Genomic DNA, 19,589 nt, shown 5'->3' with positions numbered 1-19,589 from the left:
GCGTCACCAAGTGCCGTGACTGCCGTCACAATGCAATTTATTTTGGAAAAATAAAAAATCATTTTTTTTTATGTAATTGCCATTTGGTCTGTGACGGCATTTACATCCACCAACCGTGACACCAACATTCCCCGCCAATGTAAATCCCCCTATCCTCTGCGCCAGTCACCACACATCCCCACAAATGACACATCCTTTCGCCGCTTGCGTGGCGTCAACGGAAACCCTGTGCGCACTACGCACCCCCCGCATTTTACCCCATCACTACCTCTCCATCTCACACTTCTTCACACTTCGATGGACTCATTGGAGCTTGTGAATCCCAAATCAAAAGCCCTAATATTATTCACTATGGCCAGGCCCTTTCTTTCTACATTCACTTGTTTTTTTCGAGCTTATAGTAGATTCAAGTTTTGATTTCCCTTTCAAAATTTTCGATTTCTTTTTATGTTTTTAAATTCGGATTTTCTTTACGAATTTGGACTGAAAACCCTAATTTCAGTGTTGGTGTTTGTTTGACACTATCAGAAGCTCGAAAAGCTTTGTTTGCCATTATTAGAAGCTCAAAACCCTAATCTCACTGTTTTTGGATTCGACGATTCAAAGCTGTTGATTTTTGTGATATGAAGAAGCTCTGACTGTTTCGGCGAAACGCAAAAAGCTTTCAACTTTCACCGAAATGTCGGTCGAGAGGTCCTTCGAAGCCTGGGAGGAGGTGCAGCGGCACGGTCAGGACCTAGCGGATCGGCTGGCGCAGGGCTTCACGGGTTTGATTCAGACCCACATCAATCCGCCGTCGTTTCCTTGGCCCAACCCTCACAACTCCAAGCTCTTCGACCTCGAGTTCCCGAGCCAGAGTTTCGGCAAGAGGGACCTGGTCGACCTGGTGGCCGAGAACTCGGGGATTAATGGGGTCTCGGCGATTCTCGATATCGGTAACAGGATAGGGCAAGCCGGGGCAGATTTCGGGGCGTGCTTGAATGGGATGGTTCAGCAGTTCTTTCGGAGCTTGCCCGTGCCGTTTCGGCTCGGTGAAAATACTGTGGTGGTGATTCGGTTGGATTCGGATAAGATTCATCAGAGAGCGGATGCGGGTATGAGTGCTAAGGAGGATTTGGGGCCATTGACGGAACGATTGATGGATTATAGGCTCGTGGAGAGTGATAGTGGTGGTTCTGATGGCTTGGTGGATGAAGAACTTGCTGCCCTGAATTTAAGGTCTGCTGGTCTTCTGGGTAGACCCCAGGTACAAAATTTTCAGTCAACTAGTATAGTATGCAATAGTTGTACTTTTCATATCTTCATCAATGATATTGTTATTTCTGTAATAACTGGCTGCATTTTGGAATTTTTTGGGTGTTGGTTGTCTTTCTTGCCTGATGTATTGAAAGAGCATTTGAAGACTTTTTTATGTCCATTTTGAATTTATTCTTTCTTCATTGAGTGCAGGGCACCATGAACATCTCATCAACTTACGATTGTAGAACACAAGAGCTGGAAAGTTCTTTGGTCGCAAGGGGAGATTTATGGAGAGTAGAGGCTTCTCATGGAAGTTCTACATCTAGAAATGACAATTCACTCTTCCTTGTCCAGCTTGGGCCGGTACTCTTTGTTCGTGATGCAACTCTTCTTCTGCCAGTGCATTTGTCAAAGCAACACTTGCTTTGGTATGGCTATGATAGGAAGGTATGATCAAATTTCGGTTGAGTAATGGTATTTTTTTACATACAACTTAATTTGTTATGAAGCATAATCATACATTTGAATATGGCCGCTATCTGTCTAGAGATATTATGATAATTAGCATTCAAATTTGTTTTATGTTTGAGCTACTTATCTCATTTTCCCCCAAAATCATATGACCCCAAACCGACTATTTGAAATAGCTTTTCCACCTTGTATTATTCTTAATTGTTCCAAAGTTATGTCAGTGTGTCATTATCTGCATGAGAAAGGAACAATCCTTTGTTAACTTTCTCTGTAATAAATAAGAACTTTCAGTCCAAAAGAAGTAAAAATTTCATTAGAAGTTACACCTACAAAAGTTTCATTTGAAGGTTCCAGACGGACACCAGTACACCAGAAGTACGCTAGAAGAAGAAAACAGAAATCTAATTTTGTAAATCAAACAAAAAGTCTACAAGATAGTAACACATATCGGGTGGCCTCTTAAGAGACTAAGCAAAGTGACTCCTCAACATCTACTGGTAGTCTCTTAATAGACCACTCAAAGTGACTACTCAACTGTTTACCGTAAGTTCCATAAGATAATGGTCAGTTCCTTCGGAATAGTGTATTAAAGTTGAATCCGTCTGAGCTATTTTTCCACAGTGATAATACTTGCTTATCTTTCTAATCCTTTTATGTACTTATTTGTTTTGGTGATTTTCACCGTTCTTGGATCTTTAGTGTTGGTGTTGTGGATTGGTCCATATCATGTATAGCAGCTGCATGCTTTTCAACATTTTCCAGTCTCCTTGCTGTGTTCTCATAAATGCTTTTCCACATTTATTTCAATTTTCAGAATGGGATGCATTCTCTTTGTCCGGCTGTGTGGTCAAAACATAGAAGGTGGCTCTTAATGTCAATGCTCTGTCTGAATCCCTTAAAATGTGTAAGTTGATTACTCACTTGAGAATATGTATGTCCTCACATTTTTTTGTCAGTGTCAGTCCTATTATTATGTTCTTGGGGCTAATTTGACTCATACTCTCTACCTTCCTCTGTCTCTCTCCCCCCAGTCATTTGTTGATTTACAGTTTCCAAATGGGCAATTTACCTATGTAGCTCATGAAGGGCTTAGTACAAGTGCTTTCTTACCTGTGTGTGGTGGCCTTCTACAACTTCAAGGTCGTTATCCTGGAGAAATGAGATTCAGTTTTTCTCGCAAGGTTAGATTGCAAAGTAGTAAAATGCTTTGAACAAGTAACTGTAGTAGTTTTGTTCTCAATGTATCAAAACAGACTGATATACAGTTTTCTTTGAAAAATCACACTGTTAAATGTTATTAGTTGATCTTCTTGGTATTTGTGAATTAAGATTGTTTAGTTGTTTTCTCAGAACAAGTGGGGAACACGCATAACACCAATGATACAATGGCCAGACAAGTCTTTCACACTGGGTATTGCACAAGCCTTGGCTTGGCAGAGATCTGGTCTCATGGTGAGGCCTACAATTCAGCTCAGGTTAGGTTTTATGCTGTCTCTCTATTTGTTTAATTGTATATTATTGTCTTTCCATCAACTATACACCTGACTTGTATAGCCACGGTTAAATATGTGTTTAGTAGCCTCTCCCAAAGCAAATTGTTTGGTGACCACATTGCTTATTTTATTTCTTAATATGTGAAGCCCCATTCGCACTTTTAATGTAATGTGGCAATAATTTAAATCAGGACGTTGTAAATTACTTTCTAACATCCCTGTTATTCTTGTGTATCAAACTACTTATTTCTGCTTTTTAGTTTTGGTCTTCATTGCACTAGGGCAATATTTTTGTTCCTTTTAGAAATGCATGTACATCCATCTTTCATCTACATTTGCTCTTCAACATTCATGATATTTAGCATTGACATATTTCATGTTTTGAATTTTACAATGGCCAGTTTATGCCCTACTTTTGGTGGAAGCAATCCTGGTTTGCGGGCAGAACTTATTCACTCAGTGAAGGAGCAGCTGAGTCTGATATGTGGTTGTTCATTTGCAACGCAGCCTTCTGCATTTGCTTCAATATCTGTAAGTTATTGCTACATCGGTATACATTTTATCATTAGACTCATGAGGAATGCTGTTTTTTGATTGTTGTATAAAGTATATGCCATCTCAAGTTGCAAATATGTTCAGGTTCTAGGTTTTTTTGTTTTTTTTTTAAACTCTATTCTCCTCACTGGTTTCTTTCCTACTTTCTTCATCTTTGTCTGGTCTTATCCTACAGGTTGGCAGATCCAAGTGGAATGGAAATGTTGGGAACTCGGGGATAGTTTTAAGAGTGGATACTCCTCTTAGCAATGTTGGTCGACCTTACTTCTCTGTTCAGATAAACAGTGGTGTTGAGTTTTGATTGTTTGTTTAATTCCCCTTGGGGGGCTTAGTTTGCAAATGTAAGTGTATATAGTCTCAAGCTCGATCTGAAATACAATACCACATGTGAATATGCGAATGAATGCTCTGCTAATTATACCAATCTTCCCCTATTTTTCCTGTATTGGGAGATTTATTTTCTTTTCATTAACTTTTGTTGTATAGTTGTTTTTTATTCTTTTTTGCTTGTAACGTTTAACCGAAAATTTTGGTCTTCGAAAGACAATATCATTTTCATGATTGATTATCTTCAAATATGACGTCGTACTTGATAAATGAAATATTCAGTAAAGTGATTGTGCAAGACATTGAAAGTTAGTTAGGTTGCAAGTTGATTAATGTGCAGTAGAAGAGTTTCTTAAAGCAGCAACCTTTCAATGATCAAGGGCTATTTAAGCATCACAAAAAAAAAAAAGGTCTATTTAATTTTAAGCATACAACCAGTTGCAAAATAATGAGTGGATTGATGAGAATACAACCTGAACATAAATGACTTGATTTATATTGAAAACATATAACAATATTATAAATTTTGACTGAAATAACGCAAATTTTCTCTTAATTAGTTAATTGTCGGAAAATTTTGGAACTTCTGTAAACTTCAGAAAAAAAAAAAAAAAAAGTGTAGCAATGTTTTTGAATTACGGAATTCTTCAAATCAAGTCAGCTATGCTCTGGTTTTACTCTCATCTTTTTGTGCATTTTTGTTTTACTATCCATCTCAAAAACTCTCTCGCAATAATATATAACGAAAAAAAAAAAAGGCTATGACTCATGCCACTGGATATAAGACTCATGGCTCATGGGAAAATAAAATCACGCTTTACAAACCGTCAAGTTAGCCAAATTATTTTGTTGAAATAATGCAAATTTGAAGTTATTCATGTCCATCCTGCACATCAGTATAGGCTATAGAATAATGAAACACCAGCTGCATCCTCATCATGTTCCTTGGAAGCCCTTTAGCTGCTTTTATATATGCCAGAAGACAATGTTTGAGTGATTAACTTTTTTAGTACTCTAACCAATTTTGGGTCTTCCTCTTAGGACAATCATAGGTCTAAAAAAGGCTAGGATGAACACCAACTCTGTCAAGAATGACACAATACTTGTCCACACAATACTCCTCCAATACCATACAAACCTTTTCAATTGAGGAAGCTCAGACTTAAGCACTAATGATCCAGCATGTATTTGAGGTATGCCTGCAACAGATTGGAACTCTGCTCTTTGTTCTAGTTTCACCTTCAAGCAAGCAGTTGGCTCAAGGCCTTCAATGTATTCACTCATTTTTATGTTCAGAACTTGGGTTTCTGCTTGTAAACCAGCAACAAACCCAGAAGCAAGAATTCCAAAAAGCATGGAACAAACATAGATTGACCTGAAAAAGGCCCAACCTACATTCACTGCAAGTGACTTTTGTGCTGATACTGCTGAAGTAACATTAGTAGATGTAACACTCCACATTCTCAGCAGCTTTTTCATCAAATACCGTCTTATGAGTCTCAAGGTTTGAAATGGAAACAACAAGAGCATGAAGGAAAAGTTCAATAACCAAATTGGACATGTGAGAAAGCTGACCACTAGACTAAGTTGAAATCGTATAATTTTCATCAGTAATACCACAGTGAAAGCCAAAATGTTCAAAGGAAATGGATTGTGGCTCCCTGAAGGAGAGTTTACCACTTCTGATACATGAACAAAATCTCTGCTTGAGTGAAGCAAAGGGTTACCAGATTTTTTGCATACCCTTCCATTGTCTTGCAAAGTAGTACTAAGGACTCTTCTTTCTTCATCTGCATTATTCTCACAGCCTTGGGTTGAATCCAAACTAGACCTCCTTACTTCTCCATGATCACTAGCTAACCTGACAAGAGATTCGCATAAGGCAAGGTTGGTTTTTGGTGTTCTTGGATCCATGAACACCTTGTCAGCCCCATGTAGAGCCAGTTTGAGCATAGAAGATTTCATCGTATTGAACAATCTTTGTGATTTCACATTACAATTGGGTTCAAAACCCCATAAGTCATTCTGGGTCTGTAAGAACCTATGATCACCATTATCAGCAAGATCAGCTCCAAGCATTTTTGGCTCATCCATGGCAATGAATTTGAACAAGTGGAACTTGGAACTGGGTACAATAAGGTATAGAGACTAGTGAGTATGAAGGACTATAGCTACTACATAACTGTAAGGACAATTTTATAGGTGGGAAATGATGATGTGGCATAACTGTTATTTCTTGGATTGCTAAAAAGAAAGGGTGGTTGAGATTGGATGGTGCAGCAACAAGTAGGAAGAGTTTTTGGGGTATAATTCTGCAAGATAAGTTGCAGCGCGACACACACTTCAACTGCACTTATTTACTTAAGCGCTGGTGGAGTGTGCCTGATGTACAGTGATTGGTCTGATAACATGGGCACACCTACCCAAGTGTGGGCATAACTAGCTAAACTAGCAATCTCCATTTCTTTTTCTTAATCACTTCAACTTAGATTAAAACTGCATAGATGCACCAAAACTAATCTTAAAATTTTGGAATGCAGTTGATGTGACAGTGCTTCATTAAACTCGTTCTGAATCTTATTTATTCATACCAATTTGGAAATTGCTTTGCCACTTACTATTCTCTATATAATATTCAATTCTATCCAATTTGCATTCTTGCAATGATATTATTATACTCTTTAATTAACGTATAAATTAAGGAGAGTCCTAGCATGAGAGTGCAAAGGACATGTTGATGCACCCTTGCAAAATGTTTTTGCCACCAACAGGCGCACAGTTATAACCAACTCTTTAATAATTACAAAACATATGTGTCTCACTGTCTCCTAGTAAAAATTATCACTACCCGTTTACAAAAGAATCTAGACAAAATTCAAATGACAAAAAGAGATCTCCTCAGCTTCCATCACTCTAAGTTTACATCATATAGATCCTTAAGTAGCTTGTTTGATGAAGATTCTTCCAGGGTCTCATCCTTACTTGGGAGAGAAACCGAGGAATCAACCCATGGACCATCCATTGACGCGCCCATTACATGACTATCTTGCGAGAATGTGGAGAGTTGTGTTTGGCTGTCCTGTGATAACCTCTCAAAGGCTTTGAACTTTGCATCCTGTTCCACTGAACCGCGCTTGACTGTTGGTGCTTGAACCGGAATTTTTCCTTCAAGCATACTTACTACGGAAGACATGGGTGGTCGGAGAGTGGGTGATGGGTTGGTGCATAAAAGCGCCAAGTTAAGCATTGTCATTGCCTCCTCTTTAGAGTACTTTGAACCAAGACTTGGATCCACAAGTTCTAGCAGGTTTCCTTGCTCTTGTAGGACATAGGCCTTCAATTACATGTGGAAAAACAAAGACATTTACCACCTTATGAATATATTCCAAGTGAAAATTGCAAAGCCTAACATGCACTAAAAGCTACATGGATGCAATAGATGAAAACTAAGACATTTAGGAAAACAGGGTGTTTGTCTGCTGAAAACCATGTTCAAAAGGTTTTCCATTTTTATTTAGAGCACAATGATTCTGTTTATTTTGAGGACTCTGCGAACGTTGATAACACAGTTTCAGTTTCCATGTGAGCTTTCCAAAACACACTAATTTGGAGAGGTATAACTACACATGAAGAGTGGAGCGAAAAGATCTTCAAAAAGATTTCAGAATACAATGCATGAAGCTTACCCCATCAAGAAGATACACGAACTCCTCCTTTGGCCTGTAATTTGTGTTGCTCTTTCCACTGACAATTTCTAAGGCAACAATACCAAAGCTGTAAACATCTGCTTTGTCAGTCAAGTAACCTCTCATTGCGTATTCAGGAGCCATATAGCCTCTGCAGAAATAGCAGATAGCTCCAGATCAGTTAGTAAAGTGCCATTAATCAATAGCGAATTAAGGCTAAGAGAAGCATATAAGAAATTCCTAAATGAAGAAGTATATCTTTTATGTTTCTATATTTCCCATCTATCTATTATGCATTTCTTATTTTCTCATTGTCTGATAAAACAAACTCCAGGCCAAAAATTCATTATGTTTTTAGTAGCCATATTAATACATCTTAGTGAAGCTAAAAGATGTGAGAGAGAAAGCTCACATTGTTCCAGCTATTCGTGTGCTGATATGTGTGTTCTCTTCTTCATCTAGCTTAGCTAAACCGAAGTCAGATATCTTGGCATTTAGATCCTTATCAAGCAGCACATTGGTCGCCTTGATATCCCTGTGAACAATTTTCAACCTTGATTCTTCATGAAGATAAGCTAATCCCCTTGCTATCCCTATGCATATCTTCTTTCTTGTTTTCCAGTCCAAATTTAGCCGTTGTTCGTCACGACCTACAAATATACGAGAGGGAGAGAGAGAGAGAGAGAGAGAGAGAGATTCAGATACAAGACTTATTCTAAATTTATTACATTCTGCTGAAGAAGTTGCAATTACTTACCAAAAAGTGCACGGGCAAGACTATTGTTTTCCATGTATTCATATATAAGCAACAGCTGGTTTCCTTCAATACAGCAACCAAAAAGCTTCACGAGATTTGGGTGCTGCAAAGCAGATATCATGCCTATCTCATTCACAAATTCACGGTTCCCTTGCTTTGATTTAGATGAGAGCTGCTTGACAGCAATTACAGCACCATCTGACAGTACACCCTAAGAATCATGCAAGGTTATTTCAGAATCCTGTCTATATGAAGAGTATTCCTTTATCTAATCATCAAAAATTTCACATTTGTGCATGCATTAGTGCCAAGGCCAAATGTAAAAAGGTAAATAAATACTATCATATTAATCCTTACCTTGTAAACAGGCCCAAAACCTCCTTCACCTATCTTATTTAAAGGATCAAAGTTATCAGTGGCAGCCTTAATTTGTCGTAAAGTGAAATAACCTGTTTGTAATTCTAGCCCACGCCGCAGTTCTGCAACGAGGAAAGATTGCAGATATCTATGATACATTCCCTACTTGCAGGTATGACAAGGAACAACCTTATATGGCAGATATTATCCTTACCTTTATCTTCAAGGTCTTTTCCCCCTAAGTAACCCATGAATCGGAGGACTATCAAAATCAATACAACAAGCACACATGATGCTACTACAATGCCGGCAATAGCTCCAGCAGATAGCCCCCCTGTATCAACCTTAAAATCTGCAAAGGAAGGAAAAGTTCTTAATGCATGCAAGTAGAAAGAAAGGCAGAAATCCTAGAATATAACTGAAACTTACTCGGTGTCACTGTAATTGCAGATATAAGAGGTCCATAGACACCTCTGAAAGGAATGGCAGTAGTTCCTTTCCCTGCCCAGTATAAGTGGATCTCTAGAGTGCTATCATTAACAAGAACATTATATTCTTTGATGATGCCCTTACCAACACCTCCTGCTGCCTCCATAATATTGAAATCCTTCTCAACCGAATTCCCCTGTGCAAAAATCAGATTAGAACTTTACTACCTTCAACCAAATTTAAATATACAGTAACTCCATCGAAGCCAAACTAAATATTGTAAAGAAATCAATTAAGAATTACAAATGATAAATGAAAATTTTACAATAATAAAAATCCACTTTTACTCACTTGAATTGAGACATCAAATATGCGCTTCCCAAGGTCGCTAAATGTATTGTTATCAGTATACATTATTTCAGCAAAGTGGAGCTGCACTTTGTAACTGCCCTTTAGCATGCAAAGGCCATAGTACTTGAGTGAGAGAGGGGCAAGGCGTGCCGTTTGATAAAATTCTTGACCATTCATATTCAGAGAATATTTGTTTGTTGTTATGTAATCTGAATCAGATTTGCCCATGTAAACCCCTGTACTGCTATAACCCCATTTTTCAGATGTGGAAACGAAGTGTGATGGTCCCACACGGTTTAAGTCCTCTTCATATTGATTACCCTCAACTTCCATCGCCCTACCCCCACAATTGATAAACAAAGAATGGTCTGCAGGTGTAATGGGAACTGTATTAGATATGACACCCATAATGACCATATAGAGCTCCAGTAATAAGCTGGTTCCAGTTCATGAAAGCAAAATCTTATATGAATGTAAACTCACGTTTCGATTTTGAGGAGCAAGGGAGTCCCTTCTGCAAGCACCATCTATTTGTTGAAAGAATTAAGGCTCAGTCATACATGTGTCATATGAAATTTGATGAAAAATAAATAAATAAAAGTTCAAGTAAGCAAAGAACTTACGAGCTTTGTGGAGACGAAAAACTAGAAACTAAATTCCTGTTTAATAATAAAGGGAAATAGTAGATAACATAAGACGAATAAAGAGCACATAATATGTATATAAAAAATTTAGTGAGTAACATAGGAGGAATATATATGCTTTGATTTGTGAGTGCCTTCGCACAGGCGTGTGTGTGTATTTTCTATTAGGAAAAGCTTTGGATGTTAATAAACTTACACAGTCAACTGTTGGCAACTAGCCGTAGGTGATCCTGTGAAATTGTTGTATGATAAATCCCTGAAACAGATTTTTCATGCATTGATGACAACTCTAAATTCAAAAATAAAAGAAATAGATGAACTTGAGATCAAAGTCGGCCACATGAGTCGTATGAAAGGCCAAAGTAATTCTACAGTTAGAAATAAATAAACACAGATGAAAAAAAAATTCACAGATTAGTAAGAGTAATAGACTAACAGGTTATTTTTGCTGTTCGATATCCAACTTGGTACATCTCCAGTCAGTAAGTTGTTGGTCAAAAACCTGCACCCATAGAACTTACGGTCAAGATACAGATATAGCTACTTTGAGAAATAAATAGAATGTGTAGTATTTGAAAGAATAAGCTGATACTTCATTAATTTAATTGACTTACATGTAATTTAAACCATCAACTCTCTGAATTGTCTCTGGAATTTCATCAGTCAACTTGTTAAAGCTCAGGTCCCTATAAGAGAGAAAAAAGTCTCAACTCTTAGAGGAGTATTTATTATTGACAAGTAATAATTTATTTAAGGAATGTTTATAAGAAATAGCCTTCATTTATAATTAATAACCCAACACACAAAATCTGGATAGAAAAATACACAGGTGATGATATAAAAGTTTAATGAATCCAAAAACTCGTATTCTTCTTCAATTCGTTGGTGATAAGTAAATTTAAGCATTTCTACAAGTGTGCTGATCCTAGGCACTTACAATGTTTTTAATTTTGTAAAGTCTCCAATGTAATCCGGGATTGATCCACTAATTGAGCAATTTCTCAGAATCCTGAGCCACAGAGATGAAACCAAAATTCAGTAGGTTTAGCAGAATTGTGAAAAAAAAAAAAAAAATTACACTGAACAACAGTTTCAGTAGGCTTATGTGATATTGAACTTACAATGTTTCCAAATTTTTGATATCCTGCAAATTAGGAAAAGGCATACTTGATGCATTCAAATCAGATATTCTCCTGATACAGAAGACACATCAGAAATAATCACTTGTATTGCTGTAGATTTCCATTAGTAACCATGCACCGGATAACTACCCTAACTATGTAAGTACAAGATAGAGGAGTATGCTCTCACAATTCAGTTAACTCTGTCAGCAAAGATATGGTGGAAGGAATGGGGCCTTCCATGGATGTGCCTTGTATATCCCTGCAACAGATTTAATTGTTCAGTGGACAACCATATCAACATTAACCAACAATCAGAAACTTGATTTCAAGGAGTAAAATATGGAAGATAAAAATGATGAAGAGCAACACTCACAGTCTGTCAAGTTTGGTCCAGTTTCCAATAAAATCAGGTATCTTCCCTGATATTCGGCTCCCATCTATCCTACTGCAGGCAGTAAAAGAAGATGAGAAGTTCTTTTGTTTAAAATAATAGGTATCCAAACAGTGAGTGATGTTTCATCACTTACAAATCAGTTAAGTTCTTTAGATTTGCAAATGATTCTGGTATTGTCCCTGTAAAGTTGTTCGCAGAAAGAAGGCTGCAGAAATAAGAAAGCGTTGGTTGAAGCTGACAGACAATTAGTTCGTATTGATCAACAAAATCCACACACATTGGTTGCAGAAACAAATGAAAGATTAGAATGACAAATAGCAATGTGAATGGAAGTCTTACAGTCTTCCCAAGTTACTCAAACTCCCAAAGCTTTTGGGAAGAGGCCCTTCAAGCAGATTGTCTTCCAACACCCTGGAAAAGTGCAGTTTAGCAATCAAGATTATAAATATTCACTCTCTTTCTCCAATTAGGCAAAGAACAACAATCATTGCAAGACTTACAGCTCCCTGAGCGTAGTGATGTCGCCAATTTCCGTAGGAATGGAACCACTGATTCGATTTCCCAAAGCAGACCTGCAGCATACCAATAGTTACATGCTAACACAGGCATGATAGATAAAATACACACATGGGCATAAATAAAGGCCCTCATTGATACGAAGGCATATAATCACTTACAGAATGCGAAGAGGGGCACGAGAAAGGCTGCTTGCAGGGATTGTTCCATTGATGTAGTTGCGAGTTAAATCACTGTTTAATGAAAAATGAAAGAGCTTATTCTCTTTGTTTATTGTCTTTGGTCATTAGATAAAAGACGTCCCACTGTTGAAGAAGCTCATACCAACAATTAAGTAAAACATGTAGCATCACTTACAGTTCTTGCAGATAAGTAAGATTTCCAAATTCTTCAGGTATTGCTCCCGTTAAATTGAGACCCTTCAGCAGGCTGTCACACCACCATTTAAGTAAAAATAATATATATAGAACAGGAAAGAAATAAGCCAAATATTTTACGTGATCAAGCTAAAAGTTTTAGCAGAGTAATTCATAAGCAACAAAACATCAATGTGATAAAGTCATACATGTTTGTAACATGGCAAGTGTTGTTTCCGAAGGTACAGTTGCATGTGACATTGCTTAGAGTATCGTCGTTGATGTGTCTGTTAAAGGCTGATCCACCATCTTGACAAGAACTTTGGCTGATGTTCCAATAAGAGATCTGTAGTTTGTTGGATATTGTTTCAAGAGTATTCACTGTTACATGCAGATCAATTAGTAATATGAATAAATAAGTTTACTATAGAAATAGCGATTAGAATAAAAATTTAAAAAAATATAGCGCATGTGCAACCTCCAGTTTTTTTAAATTTGGAAGGGGCTTTTTCCACAACAAATTATGCTAAAGAGTGCTTCTACTGGCACCAAAAGAACTACTCATCACACCAAAGTTTTGGTGAAATTTTTGATGTCAATTTTACCCCTCATCAAAATTATTCAAAAGGACTACATACCCTTTTAAAAAAATCGTTCATTATTCACCACACCCAAGCATAAACCCATACTACCACCCATCAACCCAAGCTCAACCCTAATCTTGAAACTTAACATTCTCTCACTCCATAGACCCAAATCACATTATACCACCCATATTCAGTTTTTTATTCAGACCCACACTGAAGAGTTTTTATTGGTCAATGGAGCATCGAAGTCAAATTTGCACATGGAGAATCATATATATCAATGTTGGTCCTCTTTGAACCCCCAAATTTGCTAAGTTGGCTCCCTGCTTTTTCCAAATTTTTAAACTCGATTTACCCTTAAAAGAAACTAAAACACAAAAATTAAAAAACAAAACAAAAACTGAAATGTACATTTACAAGCAAATAAAAAAAAAAGCATTTAACAGATTCTTGAAGACTTAGGCATCATCTTCAGTACAATAGGTCACATGGTGAACATTCATATACAGAACAAATGGTCAAAATTTATATTAAATAACAATATATTTTTTTCTTTTTTGGGGTCTGACCATTCAGCTGTCATGGATGGCAGAAGGAATAGTCAAAGATTCAAAACTATGCATGTAGCATTGTAGCCCACGTTCACACTGCAGAACATTTGATAATTGTACCAGTCAACCCAAACCCGATTCCAGTCTTACCAAATAAGCTCATATTAATCCAAAAGTTATGGTATCATCTGCAACCTACCCATTTGTTTTCCAATTGTGTCTATTCTGAAAAAACAACAAGAATGCTAACAAGTAATAAACTTTCACTTATTTCTGCATTAAAAAATATTCGCTGTTTACAACTCAGCTTCTTTTGAAAAAAAAAAAAAACTAATATGGTCAAAAGACTCAAAACCAATAAGAAGGCCATGCCACCTCATGCAATTATTGGTGCCCTGTGGATAAGAGGCATCACCATACAACCCGAAAAACCATGCCACCCATATGACAATCACCTAATGCAGTCCCTTATATAAATTATGAAAACCCAAAATATAATAATAATAATTAAAAAAACAAAATATAATAATAACAATAAACTAAAATAAAGAATTCAAATATATCAAAATTGTAGATTTTGTGACAGGCACCTTAACCTAATAGCATCAATGCAACCACCTAGACCCTTTATTACTGTCCATTCTGCAACTTGCATTTACATAGATTATTTTAGGACCTTTATGCCCCTCATGACAGTTTTTTTTTTCTCTCTCTCTCTCTCCATTGGACTTATTAAAGTGGGCAGGAGCCGCAGGACAAGACTGTAGAAATATCACAGAGCCAACAGGGAAGACCATGGGATCCAAACATAGCAACTCTTCTGGACCCACAACCTCATAAATCGACAACATGTGTGTCAGATAATAAAATTGGGGGACATTAAAAGGGATACAGATTGAAATTGTCAAATTGAAAACATTTAGCAAGAAGATGATTGTTTATACTATATATATTATGATGCTGGGTTCTTTCAATAGTAAGGGTATTACTGTAATTGAGCAAGATGGCTCATGGCTGGTCTTGGCCTCTCTAGCTAGAGCCGAAAATTTAGTAAGAATTCAAGCTGTCATTATGAATGGGGAGTTTCCCCTTTCTATTTTTGTTTGTAATTCTGCTATATAGCTTTTAACTGCCTCTAATATTGTGTTTTTGGATGTGTGAAGTTTTACTCGTCATCTGACCCAACGAAAAAAACAATCTTATTTGTCAAAATCAATTGACAGTGGTTCAAAGAAGAATGAAAAAAGCCAGATTATAAGAATCAAAGATTTTTCAAACTAATTGAAACATAAAGCAATCAATTTGGGAAAAGAACAAACAACTTTTATGAGAAAATCAAGGAAAATAATGAGTTTCTTTAGAATCCTAGAAGCGAAAACGCATAAGTTTTCAAAACCAAGATCGGAAAGAAATAAAGTCAGGAAATTGAGAAAATAACATAACCCACTGTTTGGATGCACAGAAAACAGGGTAAAACATAAGAATGGAAACCGAAACAGAGCAGGCACACACACATAGATAGATAGGAGAAAGAGGGCACCCAAGCACAGTAAAAAAAATCAAATTTCTTTTGCTTTCCTACAATTTCTCAGCAACCAAACAGAGCAGTTCTAAACTTATACTTCACAATGCATGTTAAATTTAACAACGAAATCTTCAGCAAAGCAAAAGACCCAGAAACGTTTTGTTGCCAAATTTCAAAAATTTGAAGCGAAAATGATCAAACTTACCTTCTTCTAGAGGCAGAAGTTGAGCGTGAGAGCCAAACCCAGTGAAGCAATTCACAGCCAAAAACCCCAAAACAACAACGAAAACAATCCTAGAGTTCGAAAGCACGAACCCCATTTTTACTCTGAACCAAAATTGCTTTCGATGCTTCCAACAAAACCAATGTTAAACAGAACAAAACGACAGTAACGCAGCGACAGAAACAAAGGAAGCAAACAGAGGGAGTGGTTGGTAACTTGGAGGGAAAGAAAGGGACAGAGAGAGAGAGAGAGAGAGAGAGAGAGAGAGAATGAAAGGGAGGAGTTTGAACTTTGAAGATTACTGGTTCATGTACAATGAATGAAACAATAGAAGCAAAAACACAAAAAAAGAGAAGTGTTTTCGTTGGTTGGTTTTGAAAACACAAAGAAGATTGAGAGATAGACACGGAAAGATAGGTAGTAAGAGTGAGAGGGGTGGCGGTAAGAAGAGAGTCACTCTGTTTTTTTCTTTTCGTTGTATGAAAGGGTCAAACTGCAGGGGCTGCCCTGCCTCCAACAACGCTGTTATGGCGGCAATATAAATAAATCGCAGTTTACAGTTCGCCGACCTGTCTACCTTTAAAACAGAGACCAATAACCCCACGTAACTTACATATGTAATAATCATAAATAATAAAATAATAAAAACATTTGTACCAAAAAAAAAACATGAACTAGTGAGTACTGAGTAGTGAGAACTAGTGACTACATAATGAGTATATAAAATAATATATCCCTTTTTTATTGGAAATAATAGCATACAAACTATTTAAAAAAAAAGAGTACATAAAATAATATATACTTTGATAGTTAAAATGATACTAATACCTTTGATAAAGGCTTTGGACAAATTCTAATAAATATGGTGAGAAGTATTATTACCAATTGGCATATAACTCACAATTGGATTCATATTAAAGAAGAGAAATTTATGTAATAAGTTAGTTGGGCTCTCACAAGTGTGGGTATGAATTATGAAACCCACATTTTATGATGCAATTTTCCCAATCCAATGTTGATTTTCCACCAAATTTGAATAGTGAACGGATCTTGATAGAATTAGAGTCTTGATTTAATGGTGTTCTAGACTCTAGTGAGTACCCTTTTTCTTTTTGGGCCTGATGCTTGCCATAGAGTACTCTATTATTTAATTTATTTCCAAATATAATTATGATTCATATATATCCCTGTCATTATAGGGAAAAGCAATTTGTCTTTAGTCACCCTTAAAAATTGATAGGTTTATAGATGAGTTAAGAAAAGTATTATAATAGTGGCAAAAAAAAAAAGGTTCTATAATGCGGACAATTTTTGATACTTAAATATGAATGGATTTATTTTTCACAATTAAAATATAAGTTAAAAACTAAAAAATGGGCAAGTAATATATATTGATTGATTAATAGCTATTTCCCTTGTTTGGTCGATCGGCTGAGTCAGATATATAGTCACATGGCTCTTTACACAAGTTGAAGATGATCATTCACTTTCCTTCTGGTCTTGTTGGAATAAAACCCAGTTATGGCATTCCATGACCTTCACAGGCTCACAGCTTTGAAGAAGTACCATGTTTTTTACTGCATCAATTCAATTCAATTCAGAATCAAATACGTCCACCTTTGCATGAGACGTTGATTGATTGAAAAGCTTTCAAAAAGATGCAAATAAAGGAAAGCTGACAAAAGGGTCTAGGACTATAGGGGAGACTGTTCCCTTTATAATCAACTTTGGAAAACTTTTATTTGGGGATTACGTGTTGGTCAACAATTTTCGATATACATACGTGTTTGAATGCAGAAGTGTGTATAAAATAATTTGATTACTGTTAAACTTTAGGGTCCCCTAAAGGTCCTTCAAAAAATTATAAAAGATTAAAATGATGAAAAGTTCAAAAAAGGAAAAATATTTCTTTGAAAAACTTGGACTTTCCACGCGTACTGTGTCGGAGAAATTGTCAAGCACTGAGTTGTACATGCATGATGCATGCATATTCGTAACGTGATTAAATTAAATAATTTTGACAAGGAAATGGTATATTATTATAAATATAAATTTTACCTAACCTTTACCACGTACACAGATTCAAAGTTTCAAAATGCATTGCTTCGAAGTTTGAAGTTACGAATTGTCATTGTTTTGACTTTTGATTAATGATTCAATGGATTTATAGTGATTTAGAACAAAAATTAAATAATCAACCTCAAATTCTTATATTATGAAGGATTACAACCCGAAATTGACAAACCGAGCCAATCCATTCTAATTAAAGTCAGTCGGATTTATTAGGCCTTTTACTATAGTGATACTCAATTTTAATGAACCAAAATTCATTTTGGGTCTCAAATAGTGTTGAGATCCATTTCTCACTCTAATGGTGTTAAGACCCATTTTGGAACTCAATATTTTATACCTATTTAAAATATAGTTAATATTGATTAACTGATATCTAATTTATAATTTAAAACTCAAATTATTATAAAAATTATATCATTAGTTTTATTTTGATGAAATCTTTAAAATAAAGTCAATATTCAATATATTTGGAACGACAACGACAATCTTGATACGAACGACGATAAATATTAAAAAAAAATTCACATTAAAACAACTAAATATTAGAATGAGTACATAAAATAACAACAACGGTCCATTCATTTGGACCGCACATCACCAACGGTACATCGTTAGTGTTGTGCACGCACGACATGAGGGAATTCAACTAAGCATGTGCTGACAGATGGGACCCACTTTGCAGCATGTGTCAGCCAGACTCCCCTCCTTCTCTCCTCTGCTTTATTCACGTGGGTGGGCTGAACAATGTTTTGGGTCTCATACATTTTGGGTCTCAGTGTGACCCAATAGTGGGTCACACAAATGGGTCACGGGAGCTTTGGGTCACAATTTATGGCCTGTAGTGAGGAGTTGTGACCCATTTGATACTGAAAATGGGTTTTTGGGTCACAAAATTTGGTGTATAGTGGAAGGCCAACTATGCCTAAATACGAGCTAAAAGAAAAGGGGGAGGCTATTCCGACCACTCTAAAATACTGAGTTGACCACCCTAAGATTTTTTTTCCCATTTTTTCCTATTTTACCCCTGCATTAAAGAAAAAAAAACACATCCCCATTAACAACCCACCCACTGCCACCACCACCCCTCACCATAATTGGTTCAAACCAATCTAACCAACAACAAGAACACAACGAGAGGATCGAAAACCATACATGGATCGACCCAATTCGTCGTCGAAATCTGTCGGAAACGACGACGAAAGCCGCAGAGCTTTACTATGTCGATTAGCCGCGCACGGTGGTCGGATGAGCAAGGGAAGACCAGGGTTGGACTCGTTGTGACCTGGGGAACAAAACCCAAGTGGTCCGGCGTCTCAACTCTGCCGGAAAAGGAAGATCGCTGGCGAAGGGGCCGATCGGGTCTTCACCTGGGTTCGAGTTTTCTGGGCTTTCCTGGTTTGAAGGCTACCATGGGGAGAGAGAGGAGAGGCAGGCGAGTTGACAAGTGGTGGTCTCCCCGCCACTGATCGCCGGATGGCGACACACCGAAGAGAGAGAGAGTGACTAGTCGGGTGGGTGGGTGGGTGGGAGGGATGGGGTTTTGTGGTTTTTATTTTATTTTATTTTATTTTATTTTTTTATTTACATTAAGGGTATATTAGGAATATTTGTAAAATAAATAAGGATGGTGGTCAATTCAGCATTTTTTAGTGGTTTGCATAGTCTTCCCCAAAGAAAAAAAATTAGAAATCCAACACTTAAGACCTAAAATATTAATAGACAGGCGACAGCCCATAAAAAAGAGCCCAGCTAGCTAGCCCAACGTCTGGCCTGTGAAGGGAGTGAAGCTTCCTCTGAACAAAAGTCATTTTCTTTATATGATCTACTCCAATCCTATTACATCTTTTTTTTTTTTTTTTTTTTTTCTTGTTGATCAATAATCTAAGTACATCTTTTTATATATACCACTTGAGTCAAGATCAAAGTGTGCT

At 36.7% G+C, this 19,589-nt stretch overlaps 2 protein-coding genes across 2 annotated transcripts; one reads left to right on the top strand and one right to left on the bottom strand.

The window, feature by feature from the left end:
* The first annotated feature begins 193 nt into the window (after positions 1 to 193).
* On the top strand, positions 194 to 4,226 carry LOC147297880 (uncharacterized). Its single transcript, XM_086246091.1, has 7 exons — positions 194 to 1,246; positions 1,450 to 1,686; positions 2,525 to 2,614; positions 2,742 to 2,891; positions 3,061 to 3,185; positions 3,605 to 3,734; positions 3,934 to 4,226. The coding sequence occupies exons 1-7, from the start codon at positions 680 to 682 to the stop codon at positions 4,057 to 4,059; spliced, it is 1,425 nt and encodes a 474-aa protein (XP_086102217.1). The 5' UTR covers positions 194 to 679; the 3' UTR covers positions 4,060 to 4,226.
* A 2,556-nt stretch (positions 4,227 to 6,782) lies between these two features.
* On the bottom strand, positions 6,783 to 16,097 carry LOC147297879 (putative LRR receptor-like serine/threonine-protein kinase At1g53440). Its single transcript, XM_086252575.1, has 24 exons — positions 15,568 to 16,097; positions 12,909 to 13,080; positions 12,701 to 12,772; positions 12,505 to 12,576; positions 12,328 to 12,399; positions 12,167 to 12,238; positions 11,961 to 12,032; positions 11,807 to 11,878; positions 11,621 to 11,692; positions 11,431 to 11,502; positions 11,247 to 11,318; positions 10,924 to 10,995; positions 10,746 to 10,811; positions 10,506 to 10,565; positions 10,289 to 10,324; positions 10,149 to 10,192; positions 9,666 to 10,033; positions 9,315 to 9,510; positions 9,100 to 9,237; positions 8,886 to 9,007; positions 8,529 to 8,739; positions 8,184 to 8,421; positions 7,772 to 7,922; positions 6,783 to 7,419 (listed from the first exon to the last, which is right to left on the bottom strand). The coding sequence occupies exons 1-24, from the start codon at positions 15,680 to 15,682 to the stop codon at positions 6,994 to 6,996; spliced, it is 3,063 nt and encodes a 1,020-aa protein (XP_086108701.1). The 5' UTR covers positions 15,683 to 16,097; the 3' UTR covers positions 6,783 to 6,993.
* Between the last annotated feature and the right edge of the window lie 3,492 nt (positions 16,098 to 19,589).

This window comes from Dryas octopetala, chromosome 1 (assembly GCF_963921425.1).
Source record: "Dryas octopetala chromosome 1, drDryOcto1.1, whole genome shotgun sequence".
Lineage (NCBI taxonomy): Eukaryota > Viridiplantae > Streptophyta > Magnoliopsida > Rosales > Rosaceae > Dryas > Dryas octopetala.
The sequence above is the reverse complement of the archived record's forward strand: the minus strand, read 5'-3'. Positions and strand labels throughout refer to the sequence as shown.